Source organism: Ruditapes philippinarum, unplaced genomic scaffold (genome assembly GCF_026571515.1).
Source record: "Ruditapes philippinarum isolate M1 unplaced genomic scaffold, ASM2657151v2 ctg6013_1_1_1_1, whole genome shotgun sequence".
NCBI classification, from domain to species: Eukaryota; Metazoa; Mollusca; class Bivalvia; order Venerida; family Veneridae; genus Ruditapes; species Ruditapes philippinarum.
The window spans coordinates 2,283-18,435 of record NW_026861254.1 but is presented as its reverse complement, the minus strand read 5'-3'; the positions used below and the strand labels follow the sequence as shown (position 1 = coordinate 18,435).

Below are 16,153 nucleotides of genomic sequence, written 5' to 3'. Positions count from 1 at the left end.
AGTTGGTCTAACCTGGGTTAATGATATTATTTGTATCCAAGGTCTAGAACCTACAAAAGTAAGCAAAATTTGTTTTACTACGGACTAGACTCTGTTCAACAAGCAAAATTTCAGTTGACACAATGTTACATGACAATTAACAGAAGGTGTTCATTGAAAACATTCTTGATAAAGAAGATAAGAAATAGAAAAAGGTTCTGCATGAAAACAGAAGAAAATTGTTCAAAAGCTTTGAGAGACAGTCCTGTTGGAGGCATTTTACATATAAATAAACTATTGATATGATTACATTTTTTTTTGTATTAAGTATTTTCAAATTCACAATAAGGTTAGTTACTAATCAAAGACAGAGTAAACAGTTTTGCAAATACCAACATGCTGTCCTTTTGTATACCACAGACTTGTATTACAGTAAAGAAATATAAAGCTCCATGCTCATACAAACCAGAAGTTACTGTCGGTTAGAAGTATTGTCTGATACGGTTGTAATAAAAAATGTCAACAAAGCAGTTGATTTTTGTTTAGCTATTTATTATTTGGGAGAGGCTCAATTATCATATAAATTTTTGATTATGATTAGCGGCTTTTATTATTCCTGATACCGATAACCGGAATATACCCGACACTTGTTTAATTTTCACCAAAAAGGAAAAGTACAAATACACCGTCATCCGTGGCAAGGGCAAGCAACTCTGTCTGAAAAGGTAAACAAAGTTTACATTTTTATTTCATTTTACTTATTATTTGCTTTGTATAAACTGTCATGTTATTTGATCTTTTGGATTAGTTAGGAAAAATATCATAATTTAAAGCAGATCGTTATTTGACAGTTGGTTAATTAAAAAAATCATGATGTTTCAGTCAATTCAGATTGTTCAAAGTTCAGTTCACTAATGAACATTGATGAACAGAAGTTTTTGCTTTATGAGATACGAGAGCCGACCCGCCCGTTAAGGCAGAAAAAGCATTTTTTGCTGTCGAGCACGGGACATGTCACCAGTCACTTTGACAGTCGCAGTGCACAAAAATCAGTTAGATCTGTATGAAAAGATTTTTTTTTAGGACAGTAAAAAATAAAAATATTTTTTTAGTCATAGTAATTTTTTTTCTTCATAGCGAGCTCAAAGTTGGTCACTGCTTGGCGGCTAATGAGAACCTATCTGTACAGTAACCTTAGGCAGTATGAAAAGGTGATGTTGCTGCAAAGCAAAAGGCATGCGTTTCAAGCCATTACTTCATTTTAGGGCTCCCGTGCCTTGCACCTTTCCACGTCATCCCTCAGGGATTATTTTTGGCTTATTTTATAGCCTTTATTGGGTCATATTCCAAATTGAAAATAGTATATTATTTTCCCAATCCACAGGAAAATATTCCCAATTGTGAGTTACAAAATGAAAATATTGAATAAAGAATTCTAAAATCTTTGAAAATAAGGGCTTCTTCACTGTAATAGTGCTTAAATGTTTGAAGAAGCCATCCTAGTCAGTGATTGTTTGCATTTATTTAATCACTGCAAAATTTCAGTTATGCACTTTTCCCCAATATTTAACAAAACATAGCTGAAATTCCCAATGCCATGGGTATGGGTCATGTCTTCCCAAAATCCTGGAAAAAATTCCTGTCTCTACCTATCTTCAACTTTGTAGGGTTACTCGTCACAGATTTAGGATGGACATAATTATATTGGCAGCTGGTTTGTAGAGTGTAATAGAAGCTTAACTCCTAAATGCTTTGCGGTGGTAGTTTGGTCTTCTAGACCTTCCTTACATGTACAAAATTGAATCTGAACCAGTCAATGTGTACTTGGTGAAGCAAAGTTCAGGCAAGCTCCAAATCTTCTGCCAATGCCATGTGCCTCCATGACATTCACATGCCAAGGGGTGAGAGAGTGAAAGACCCTGCTGAATGCAATTATATTAATTTTAGTTGTTGAAATTATATTTGTTGAGTGAAATGTTTCCGTTTTTAGCTAACCTATCACAAAGTGACATGGTGTGCTTTTGTGATCGCTTTTCTTCCGGCGTTCGGCCGTCGTCTGTCCGTCCGTCCATAAACTTTTACTTTAAACGACATCTCCTCATAAACCACTCATCCAATTTCATCCAAACTTCACAGGAATGTTCCTTTGGTAGTAAACTTTAAAAATTGTTCAAAGAATTTAATTCCAAGCAGAACTCTGGTTGCCATGGCAACCGAAAGAAAAAACTTAAAATATCTTCTTTTCGAAAACCACAAGAGCTAAAATATTTGGCATGAAACATCAACTAGTCAGTGTCTACCAAGTTTGTTCAAATAAATGCCCTGGGTTCAAAATTGGCCTGCCCCGGGGGGTCATTGATTTTCCTTATTTGTATATAGTAAAAGCTTAAAAAATCTTCTTTTAAAAACCCCAAATAGCTAGAGCTTAAATATTAAGCATGAAATATCTTCTAGTGGGTGTCTACCAAGTTTGTTCAAATAAATGTCCTGGGGTAAAAATTGGCCCGCCCCGGGGGTCATTGATTTTCCTTATTTGTATATGGTAAAAACTTAAAAAAAATCTTCTTTTAAAAACCCCAAATAGCTAGAGCTTAAATATTAAGCATGAAACATCTTCTAGTGGGTGTCTACCAAGTTTATTCAAATAAATGTCCTGGGGTCAAAATTGGCCTGCCCCAGGGGTCATTGATTTTCCTTATTTGTATATATTAAAAACTTAAAAAATCTTCTTTTAAAAACCCCAAATAGCTAGAGATTAAATATTAAGCATGAAACATCTTCTAGTGGGTGTCTTCCAAGTTTGTTCAAATAAATGCCCTGGGGTCAAAATTGGCCCATCCCGGGGGTCATTGATTTTCCTTATTTGTATATAGTAAAAAGTTTAAAAATCTTCTTTTAAAAACCCCAAATAGCTAGAGCTTAAATATTAAGCATGAAATATCTTCTAGTGGGTGTCTACCAAGTTTGTTCAAATAAATGTCCTGAGGTAAAAATTGGCCCGCCCCGGGGGTCATTGATTTTCCTTATTTGTATATGGTAAAAACTTAAAAAAAATCTTCTTTTAAAAACCCCAAATAGCTAGATCTTAAATATTAAGCATGAAACATCTTCTAGTGGGTGTCTACCAAGTTTATTCAAATAAATGTCCTGGGGTCAAAATTGGCCCGCCCCAGGGGCCATTGATTTTCCTTATTTGTATATATTAAAAACTTAAAAAATCTTCTTTTAAAAAACCCCAAATAGCTAGAGATTAAATATTAAGCATGAAACATCTTCTAGTGGGTGTCTTCCAAGTTTGTTCAAATAAATGCCCTGGGGTCAAAATTGGCCCACCCCGGGGGTCATTGATTTTCCTTATTTGTATATAGTAAAATGTTAAAAAATCTTCTTTTAAAAACCCCAAATAGCTAGAGCTTAAATATTAAGCATGAAACATCTTCTAGTAGGTGTCTACCAAGTTTGTTTAAATAAATGCCCTGGGGTCAAAATTGGCCCGCCCGGGGGGGGGGGGGGTCATTGATTTTCCTTATTTGTATTTTGTAAAAACTTAAAATAACTTTTTTTAAAAACCCCAAATAGCTAGAGCTTATATATTTAGCATGAAACATCAACTAGTCAGTGTCTACCAAGTTTGTTCAAATAAATGCCCATGGTTCAAAATTGGCCCCGCCCCTGGGGGTCATTGATTTTCCTTATTTGTACATGTATATAGTAAAAACTTAAAATATCTTCTTTTATAAACCCCAAATAGCTAGAGCTTAAATATTAAGCATGAAACATCTTCTAGTGGTTGTCTACTGAGTTTGTTCAAAGAAATGCTCTGGGGTTAAAATTGGCCCGTCCCCAGGAGGTCATTGATTTTCCTTATTTGTATTGAGTGAAAACGTATTTTCTTTTAGAAAACCGCAAGAGCTAGAGCTTAAATATTTGGCATGAAACATCACCTAGTCAGTGTCTACCAAGTTTGTTCAAATCAATGCCCTTGGGTCAAAATTGGCCCCGCCTGAGGGGTCATTGATTCTCCTTATTTGTATATAGTAAAAACTTAAAAAATTTTCTTTTAAAAACCCCAAATAGCTAAAGCTTAGATATTAAGCATGAAACATCTTCTAGTGAATGTCTACCATTTTGTTCAAATAAAAGCCCTGGGGTAAAAATTGGCCTTGCCCCAGGCGGTTATTGATTTTCATTATTTTGTATTGAGTAAAAATTTAAAAAATCTTCTTTTAAAAAACCAAAAGAGCTAGAGTTAAGATACTTAGCATGAAATATTTTCTAGTTAGTGTCTACAAAGTTTGTTTAAATAAAAGCCCAGGGGTCAAAATTGGCCCCTCAGAGGGGCGGGGGTTTATTGTTTTTTCCTATATGTATATAGTAAAAACTTAAAAAAACTTCTTATAAAAACCCAAAAGAGTTAGAGCTCAGATATTTATCATGAAACATCTTCTTATGGCTGTCTACCAAGTTTGTTCAAATAAAAGTCCCTGGTTTAAAATTGGCATTGGCCGAGGGGCCTATATACAGGTGAGCGATTTCAGGGCCATCATTGCCCTCATGTTTAAATTCTTTGATTCATTTACTGGTTGGGGACCATCAACCAGACACTTTTTGAACAATTTTCCATACAAATTTCATAATTTTAAAGCTAGAGATCTGAAAATTTGACGTAGTACAGAAAGGTTCTTATCCTAACTAACAAATTAGATTGTTTGGTTCTGATTATGTTGACACTTATAGGAGGGTATCAAAATAACCTTAATTGTCCATACTAAAGTACCATGTGTCCGGACAAATATGCAATGACACTGATTTAATTCAGATAAAAACTTGGGTGTTTTAATTTTTAGCTCACCTGAGCATGCTCAGGGTGAGCTTTTAGGATCGATGATTGTCCGTCGTCCGTTCACATTTAGTTGTTAACACTCTAGCGGTCGCATTTTTGCCTCAATCATCATCAAACTTGGTCAGGATGTTTATCTAGTTGATAGTTCGGATGAGTTCGAACATGGGTCATCTCGGATGAGAAACTAGGTCACAAGAGCTAAAAATAGAAAAACCTTGTTAACACTCTAGAGGTCACATTTTTGCCTCAATCATCATCAAACTTTGTCAGGATGTTTGTCTAAGTGATAGCTCAGATGAGTTCGAAATTTGGTCATCTCGGATGAAAAAGTAGGTCACAGGAGCTAAAAATAGAAAAACCTTGTTAACACTCTAGCTGTCACATTTTTATCAATCATCATCAAACTTGGTCAGGATGCTTATCTAGTTGATAGCTAGAATGAGTTCGAACATGGGTCATCTCGGATGAAAAAGTAGGTCACTGGAGCTAAAAATAGTAAAACCTTGTTAACACTCTAGCGGTTACATTTTTGTACAGTCATCATCAAACTTGGTCAGGATGCTTATCTAGTTGATAGCTCGGATGAGTTCGAACATGGGTCATCTCGGATGAAAAAGTAGGTCACCAGAGCTAAAAATAGAAAAACCTTGTTAACACTCTAGCGGTCACATTTTTGCATCAATCATCATCAAACTTGGTCAAGATGCTTGTCTAGTCGATAGCTCAGATGAGTTCGAACATGGGTCATCTCGGATGAAAAAGTAGGTCACCGGAGCTAAAAATAGAAAAACCTTGTGAACACTCTAGCGGTCACATTTTTGCATCAGTCATCATCAAACTTGGTCAAGATGCTTGTCTAGGTGAAAGCTTGGATGAGTTCGAACATGGGTCATCTCGGATGAAAAACTAGGTCACCGGAGCTAAAAATAGAAAAACCATGTTAACACTCTAGAGGTCACAATTTTGCCTCAATCATCATCAAACTTGGTCAGGATGTTTGTCTAGGTGATAGCTCTAATGAGTTTGAACATGGGTCATCTCGGATGAAAAAGTAGGTCACTGGAGCTAAAAATAGAAAAACCTTGTTAACACTCTAGTGGTCACATTTTTGCATCAATCATCATCAAACTTGATCAAGATGCTTGTCTAGGTGATAGCTCGGATGAGTTCGAACATTGGTCATCTCGGATGAAAAACTAGGTCACAGGAGCTAAAAATAGAAAAACCTTGTTAACACTCTAGATAGTGGTCACAATTTTGACTCAATTGTCATCAAACTTGGTCAGGAAACTTGTCTAGGTCATTGCTGGGAATAAATCGAACATAGGTTATCTCGGATGAAAAACTAGGTCACAGGAGCTAAAAATAGAAAAATCTTGTTTACACTCAAGTGGCTACTGTTGTGATCCAAATATTCTGTTAATTGGTCTGAAAGTTTGTTTTGATGATTTCTAAGTCAAGATCGAACATGGGTCATCTTGGATGAAAAACTAAGTCACACCGCCCAAATATGGAAAAACCTTGTTAACATTCTAGTGGTCACATTTTCGACTCAATTATCATCAAACTTGGTCAGGATGCTTGTCTAGGTAATTGCTTGGATGACTTCGAAATCGCGTGTGAAACTAGGTCACCGGAGCTAAAAATAGAAAAATCTTGTTAACACTCTAGTTGCTACTGTTTTGATCCAAGTATCCTGGAAATTGGTCTGAAAGTTTGTTTTGATGGTTTCTAGGTCAAGATCGAACATGGGTCACCTGGGTAAAAAACTAGGTCGCACTGCTCAAATATGGATAATCCTTGTTAACACTGTAGTGGTCACATTTTTGACTCACCTGTCATGAGACTTGATTAGAATGCTTGTCTAGGTAATTGTTTGGATGAGTTTGATAAGTCAGGTGAGCGATCTAGGGCCATCATGGCCCTCTTGTTTATCATTAACATGGATGATGATATACAATATTTCAGCAGCAAATGCTGAAGTTTTGGATATTCCATTGTTTACTCTGTAAGTGATTTTAACTGCTAAGTATAGGTTAGTGTTTGTTCAGTCAGCATTAATGAAATTACACCTGTCTGCGGAGTGCTTGGCAGTCACACCACAGATTTAATGGAATTTATGACTTAACAAACATTAAGATATCTAAAGTGTTAAAATTATGATTTTGAATCTTTTCACTCAGGGAGAATGATAATTAAGCTGATTTAATGGGATAGCTTGCTGATTAAATGAACATAAATTGATGTACTCGTTAGGGAACACCAAAACCGGACAACCACCAAACCCAGGACGGCCCCGAAAATGCCTGATTTAGTTTTTTTCTTTATTCAGTGGTTATCAATCTATCAGTCACTTTTTAACCTACAAATATTAAATGCATATTTTTCTATATTAAAGTACAGTTGACTCTCGGTAACTCGAAATCCAAGGGACTGGGCATTTTACTTCGAGAGAAACGGAATTCGAGTAAGATGGATCTGCCGCCATTACGTTGACATTCGTACATGTATATACATGTGCCTGATTGAATGTACAAAGAAGTAGGTTTATTGTTGTTGATAGCGGCAATGCTACAATATTTAACCGTTGAAATGACGGTAAATCACTTTCAACTACAAATTATGAACAAAAATATGTAATTTAATGCATGTATATTAATAGTGAAACATAAACACAAACATTCGTAGCAATGACATAAATGCAAGTTTGTCAGTATTCGTCAGTAAAGCACATGTTTATAATAAACACTCATGACAAATCATTACAATAAAAGCACAATAACACTTTTATATTAACAACAATTTATCTTATATTTGAAGTGAATTGATCAAATTAATGTATGCAATATGACGGAACATTAATTATACAAATGCCATTTACGTTGATAACACACATCAATACCTAGGCTGTTTTTTTACTAACACCAGTCCTGTCAGACTGGCACGAGTCTTAATTTTGTTATCTAACTCAAAGGGGTACGGCTCATTGAATGTTCACAAAATATGTATTTGATGGTAGAAAACATTTATCCTAAGTCAGAAATGAATTCTAAGTCCATTCCGGACATTACACTATATACTAATATATAGACTGACTTAGGATAAATGTTTTCTACCATCAAATACATATTTTGTGAACATTCAATGAGCCGTACCCCTTTGATCTAACTGTGAAAACCAATTCAGTCTTGAAACCGATTAAAGCCACTTTTACAACGTGTTAATAATACATGATGACCGGCAATTAAAATTTCTATGGAACGTGTGAATCACAAGGAGAACATCTCACCTTGATGTTGCCGACCTTTGATCAGTCGGTTGTTTTCATAATTCGACTAATTGAGATGAAAATATGTTGGACTTTAATTGACGGGACCAAATTTTCTTTTCGACTAAACAGGAGTCTCGGTAAGTCAAAATTTGACCTAAGCGGAGTTAAAATACAAAGATAAAGAAGGAAATTTGACGGGACTTTAGAAATACTTCGACTTACGCGGGATTTTGAGTAAAGCGATTTTGACTTATTGAGAGTCAACTGTAATTGAAATTATCACACACCCGTGCCGATTTTTTGACTCCGTAAATATTGTGTTGCACAGCCGTTTCAATTGATGTAAACGGTAATATCTTAAAGCTGCACGCCTCCAGATTAGCCAAAATATTTTAAGAAAATAAATATTGAGAAAAATATACTAAAATTTTAAGAAATGTAAAAACATTCAAGATCCAAGTTATATTAAAAATGTTATGTGCTGTTTGAGACTGATTTTTCAGTATTTTATCAGCATATGTCTACTGCATTACTAACGTAGTAAGGGCTTTTTTTTTTTGCATATCTTGACCTTTTTTTGGTAATTTTCATCTGAGTGCAATATATAAATTACTTTATTTGTTCAACCCACAATATTTTACTTTTAAATGCATTTTCAAAATTTTCATGAAAATTAACATGAATCTAGAGGTGTGCTGCTTTAATGTCTATTTCAAGAATGTTGACATTGAAAATTTGGACGTCAAAATTGCTATACAGGATGGTCGGACCTCTTAGACTATATTTTATATCTTGTTATCTATCAATTATTAATTTTTATAGCTTTAAGGAGCTATTTTTGCAATGTACCATTCCAGTACCTAGTTCAACTAATTGTATTTTGTGTCCAGTGATATATTATTCTACAAGAAAGCACTCAAAATTGATATCTATTTTCCTAAATTAAAAAAACAAGAATTATAATCAATTTTGTTTTTCTATATAGCTCTAAAATGGGGAAGAAAGATGCATCAGGAATCCATGGTACACAGGTTGATCAGTACAGGAAACAAATAGGTATGACTTTAAATATCAATACATTAAGAATTTACTATTTGTTTTGCTATGCTTGTGTGAATAATGCTGCTTACCACACTATATAATATTATCAACCTTACTTGCTTATGTGTTGTGGATCATGTGTTACACAGTCACCCTTTCTTACATTAAATTATACAGTAGACATCTGTGGTGCTGAAAAAACATGCAAGTCTTTGATATGTAAAACCCAACTATAAAATTGAAATTAGTTCATAATTATCACTGGTAGTTATTAAAAAGAACATCAGACTCATTTAATCATACCAAAAGTAAGTCTTCATTCTTAGTTCGACAGTTTAATGAGAGCTATTGTACTCACCCACGCTCTGGCATCAAACTTTGGTTTAAAATTTTTGTGTGCAAGTTAGTATCTTTAAAGTACTGAAGGGAATGGGTTGAAACTTAACACACTTATTGAAGAGCATAATAGGAGGTCACTTTCCAATGCCAGTAACTCTGACGTTGATTTTGACAGAATAATGTCCCTTTTTCAACTTTCAAAATTGTACATTATCTAGGCTATTGTTTTATTATCAAGCACTGAAAATAGTCGAGTGCACAGTCTAACCAACAGCTCTTATTTACTTAAATTTTGACAGTTAAATTATGTATTTCCTAAGAGCGTTACAATTCACACAAATGAAAACATTATTGTTTATCAAAAAATGTAAAATTATAAACCTGTTAACGTTTTCACAGGTAAACAAGACTACAAGAAAGCAAAGAAAAGCTTAAAAGCATCAAAAGCTGCACATGATCTCAAAAAATCCTCTACACCAGTCAAGGTTTGTACAAATAGTTTGATGTAATGTCTTCTTCCATTCAGCCTTTGCCACTTTCTATCTGCAGAAAGCTAGTTACAAATTTTGATTAGCAGTGATATTAGGTGAAGATATAACTTTCCATCTATGTAAATCAGTGTGATAGTTGAAGCTTTGTTTAATACCAGCAAGGCAGAATTAAACAACTAAAGGTCTATATTGTCATGTCAGTATTATAGTAAACTAACACTAGTTATAGCTCATTTGTTGGAACATCGCCATATGACCTTTACTGTGTCGGTGTGATGTAAAACCCAATCAAACAAACAAAGCTCATTTGCTTCCTGGGTAAAGTCAAGCTATTATGATGGCTGTGTTGTCGTAGTCTTTGTAGTTGTGCAAAAGCTTTAATGTACTACATTATTCAATCATTTTAAAAGTGATCATCATAAAACATGTAATATTTACTTATCACATTGTGACAACAAGATGCAGTTGTTAGACAAAGTGCATAATTCTCAAAGCTATATTATTTTTGAGTTATGCCTGTTTTGTCAAAATTTAAAAATTGGTCATTGCCATTAACAGACAAGTACTCGTTTACAATGCATGCTGTGCTCTTGTTGTAATATTTTGATTTAGAATTTCAACCAAGAGAAAGTGTTAAGTCTGTAGAAAGAATATAAATTGCTATTAGCTGATAGTGAGATATCAGTAAATCTCTAAGTAATTACAATTTAAATTTGTCTTGAAAAACAAAAACCAACAAAACATCAGAAGAACATGCCACATGAACTTGACCTTCACCTAATAGTTTTCAATTTATAAAATACAGATTGCCTAAACTCAAAAATTTTATGAGGTCATATCAATGATACACAGGCATTTTCTGGATAAAATCAGTCTTAGATTTAAAGGTTTAAACATGCTCTAAGCATTGGCAAGATTCAGTCTGTATATTAGTGCTATTGTCCAAACATTTGTAATTGGATCTTTGTGTTTTTGTTCTGTCAGAAAATAATCACATAATTATATGCTGTTAATTTTTCAGGACACCATTCTGATAGTGTTAACTGGACTCTGTGCTGTGGTAGCATTATATTTAACCCTATACTGGTATCTAAACAACAAAGAACCTATCTTTGATGATGTTTGAAAAACAAGATTGGCTTATCATTAAACTACAGTACCAGTGTGGTATATTATATTATAAACAATGATGAATGGTTTTTGGCAAGTAAATGAAGGATTTATGGTGTATACTCTACAGAAAGTGTGGTATAGTTTTTAAGAATATTCAGGAAAAGTGGAATACAGTTTGGTTGTGATATACTGAAAACAAAGTTAGAACAGCATGTTTATGATACTTCAGCATAGGTAAAAACTGTTCGGTTATGATACTTTAAGGATTAAAGAAGTTGGTATGTGATATCATAGTTATCTGTGATATAACATCAGGTATTATATGGTATAACATCAGTTATTATATGGTATAATATCAGTTATTATATGGTATAACATCAGTTATTATATGGTTTAATACCAATTACTATATAATATGACATCAGTTATTATATGGTATAATATCAGTTATTATATGGTATAACATCAGTTATTATATGGTATAATACCAATTACTATATAATATGACATCAGTTATTATATGGTATAATACCAATTACTATATAATATGACATCAGTTATTATATGGTATAATACCAATTACTATATAATATGACATCAGTTATTATATGGTATAATACCAATTACTATATATTAAATATGACATCAGTTATTATATGGTATAATACCAATTACTATATAATATGACATCAGTTATTATATGTTATAATACCAATTACTATATAATATGGCATCAGTTATTATATGGTATAATACCAATTACTATATAATATGACATCAGTTATTATATGGTATAATACCAATTACTATATAATATGACATCAGTTATTATATGGTATAATACCAATTACTATATAATATGACATCAGTTATTATATGGTATAATACCAATTACTATATAATATGACATCAGTTATTATATGGTATAATACCAATTACTATATAATATGACATCAGTTATTATATGGTATAATACCAATTACTATACAATATGACATCAGTTATTATATGGTATAACATCAGTTATTATATGGTATAATACCAATTACTATATTATATGACATCAGTTATTATATGGTATAATACCAATTACTATATAATATGACATCAGTTATTATATGGTATAATACCAATTACTATATAATATGGCATCAGTTATATGGTATAATACCAATTACTATATAATATGACATCAGTTATTATATGGTATAATACCAATTACTATATAATATGACATCAGTTATTATATGTTATTATATGATATAACATCAGTTATCTTAATATACAATATCATAATTCAATCGGGACATGAAACTAATTAACAGAGCTACAGTGCATTAATCCAAAGGAGAAGCAACTGAAATGTGATATCTTTAAGACATTATGCAAATGTGAAATATTGTGATAAAAACATATTTACAGGCATTGTGTGATAGTTTCAATTATTACCCCTCACTTTTTTCGTAATGCTAATTTCCCATAGGCCTCTGGGAGTTATTTTTACTGTTAATGCAAGTGTACCACATGACTAAGAATTTTGTACTGTTACATAGGTAACAGTATAAAATCTGGTCACGTGGTCTATTTCATAAATAAAATGAAATAAAATGGCCGCCATTTTTTTCTCGATTCTTTCTTATTTTCAACGCTAAACCCCGATAGGACATCAATTTCTTCTCTGAAGTAACTATGAAACTCATAAAATTTAGTTGTTTGCAACCTGGTGTGCTTTTCGCGTATAAAATATCTTTTTGTTGAATAGTCAAAAAGTGAGCATCCGTTTTCAACGGAAGTAATTGCAATGTAAATAATTATGTGTCAAACTGGAACATGCAGACGATTTAAGCATGCAACAAAGGATTATTTAACAATTTTAATCAGTGAAACATTACAGATATGGTTGACAGACATAGGATATCATCGTTATTTTGTGAAAAACCATGCTAAGAATATTCTGGAAACACTTTTACAGAAGGATCAGATTTCACAGATCATAACCGTGTAAATGGGTTAGTGTTTTGTTTTCTAAACAAAAACCTAGCTTATTGTATGTTTATGATTTGCAGATATCATCACTTTCTTAAAGAATAAAAGAAAAAGAAAACTTCTCAAGTAGACCTAAAGTACACTTAAGACGTAAAAGGTAAGGACAGTTTAGTTATTGTTACTTTTGGTTTATTTTTGTTACAGTTAGATTTAGTTGACAATTTCATATCATCACAGTATTTTTGTTCGGGGTAATAAAATAAATAACACATGGGTTTGTGAGTAACAGTAAAAATATCATCCCTCGTAAAAATACTGTTACCCTCGGCCAAGCCTCGGGGTAACAGTATTTTCCTCGGGATGATATTTTTACTGTTACCCACAAACCCATGTGTTATTTATATACTATCACATACCTGTGCCGCTTTTGCGACTGTAAAAACAGTATTGCATGTGCATGCATATATTTTGATGTGACATCATTTGCGTTATACAAACATAGTGTAAAGACACGCTAAATGTTAGCGTTAAACTATAGGTGCGGCAATGAAAAATTACTCTTTTTTTACTTTAAACAGTCTTTATAGTTTGGATATGTGATAAATAGAATATAATTCTCGTGTAGGTTCATTACTGAATTTATTTAACGAATTGAATAAAATAATATAATGCTTGCCAGAGGCTGGCATTATATAGTTTTATTCAACTCGTTCAATAAATTCAGTAATGAACCTACACTGATGCATATCCTCTATATCATAAAGTAGTTACTGGTAGTATTGTTTAAATTTGTTTTTGAACTTGTGTTAAATTATGATATCAATAGACTACTGAGTTAATTTTAGCTTTAAACGAAAAATTGAAAGCATAATAATAATATTTTAGAGTTTTACTTTTAATATATACTTACCTCTTTTATGTTTCAAGTTGTAAAGAAAGTAAGAAAATCAATCATTCCTATTAATTTTCTATTTTTTATGAGGGTTTACTTGTCTATTTATATTTGCTTATTTTTTTTTTTTTGAATTTTGTAATGACAGGACATTTATTAACTTAATTCCAAATATTATTCAAATAATTTTATATGTTGAAGATCCCACCCATTTATTTATTTGTGAACAGTCTTTTATTTCTATGTTAATAAGTCCCATTTTCTGTTATTTCTGTTCTGTTAGTCTGTTATTTTTCTTTTACTGTTTATATCATTGTGTAAACTTTGTTTGTCAAAATTATGAATGGGTGTACGTGAATTTCAAATATAGGGTACAGTTTGTTAGTTGAAAGTGTATAAAGCTATATTTGATGATATATTTTTAATTTAATGTTTAAAAAATTCCACTACTTGTTTTAGTAGGTTGGGTCATGATTTCACCATGCCCAACTCGTTTTCAAAAAAATATACCTACAAATGTTTTTCATTCTAAGTAAACTTCAATCATTTGAATTATAATATAAACAATAAGTTTACAATCCACAGACAGCAAATATATATAGAATTGCTTCTTTACTTATTGTATAAATTCATGTTGTTTTTATGTATTATGTTTTTCTTTTTAATGAGAATTTTTCTTGATCAACCATCAAACAGCAAAAAACACAATTCTGATTGTTTTAAATTGTTGCAGTTGCTGGCATGAATTTACAGTGGAGTGTTTTTGAGATGGTTACAGATAATGTTATATGTATATGAATTTTCAACTAGAAATTATAAGAATTCTTTATGTTGAATATTAAGTAAGATGTGCTTTTAAGAATGTGTATATGGTGATGTCTCATACATGTAAGGGATGTTACTACATCTTGTTAAGCTAAATAATGATAATATTTTGTAATAATCTCCCTTAGACTGTAAAATTTAGAACTATCTGAAAGTCTTTTTAGTAATTTAAATATTCTCAATATTTATGCTCCCATTTATGAAATGTAAAAGTACAAGATTTGTATGCATGACCAAGGAGGTATTTCTTTAAATTACTTCATTTAAGTACTATCATGAAGTTATATGCAATAAATTGAAAACTTAAGGACTTGTTTAGTTCTTCTTTTATTTATTTATCACACACCCGTGCCGATTTTGCGACTCCGTAAATATGGTATTGCACGGCCGTGCATATATTTTGACGTGACGTCATTAGAGTTATACAAACATAGCGTAAAGACGCGCTAAATGTTAGCGTTATACTATAGGCGCTCAATGAAAAAATGACTCTTATTTTACTTTAAAAGGTCTTTATTTTATGTATGTGATAAATAGAATATTAAATTTGTGTAAGTTCATTACTGAATTTATTGCACTCGTTAAATAAAATAATATTATGCTCGCCAGAGGCTCGCATAATATAATTTTATTCAACTCGTGCAATAAATTCAGTATTGAACTTACACTCATTCAATATCCTCTATATCTTCCATAAGTGCATGTTTTGTCTTCTGAGTATGGTACATATTAAATTTGAAATACATGTTGTCTTTTGAAATTACTCAGCTGGCTAAATGGATGTTAATAGTAGTTGACCAGTCCATTGGTTCTATGGATACATGATGATATAACAACAGTAAGACAATTACTGACACACTTGGTTTGGTAGGATTAATTAAGAAATAATATATCCCAAGTTTGGAGTTCGGATACGAGGAATTATATCACGAGGGCGTAGCCCTAGCGCATCCGAACGACAAACAGTGATGTTATCCAGTGATAAAATCACCGATTTGGATATATTATTTCGATTCTAACACGACATCAACAAATAAATGCTGCCGTATTTGATATTAAGCAAAATTGCGCCTGATTTGTTTCGCGTCGGATTTTATAGTGGTTACGTCACATGTATAATGATTACGTCACATGTCTAAATATAGAACGTCAAACAGTGATTTTATAGCATAATAACACACACTTTCGGTTCTTCTATGTTCAATAGGGAAAAATGTGGGTCGTGTTAGAATTAATTTAGTAAAGTATCAAAACGTAGTGGCCTGCATTGACAGACTGACCTGTTTGTTTTGTGACTAAACACTTTTATGAATACACATTATAAACTTGCAGTTAAGTAAGATGAATGTGATTTATTTCATGCTTTCCAGTGT

The 16,153-nt window shown here is 32.3% G+C and overlaps 1 protein-coding gene across 1 annotated transcript; it reads left to right on the top strand.

Annotated features, from left to right (window-relative positions):
- The first annotated feature begins 633 nt into the window (after window positions 1-633).
- Window positions 634-14,533, top strand: LOC132715056 (triple QxxK/R motif-containing protein-like). The gene is made up of 4 exons (XM_060698028.1): window positions 634-704; window positions 9,079-9,149; window positions 9,873-9,958; window positions 10,986-14,533. Exons 2-4 carry the CDS (start codon window positions 9,086-9,088, stop codon window positions 11,088-11,090), a joined length of 255 nt encoding a protein of 84 aa, XP_060554011.1. The 5' UTR covers window positions 634-704; window positions 9,079-9,085; the 3' UTR covers window positions 11,091-14,533.
- Window positions 14,534-16,153: the final 1,620 nt, after the last annotated feature.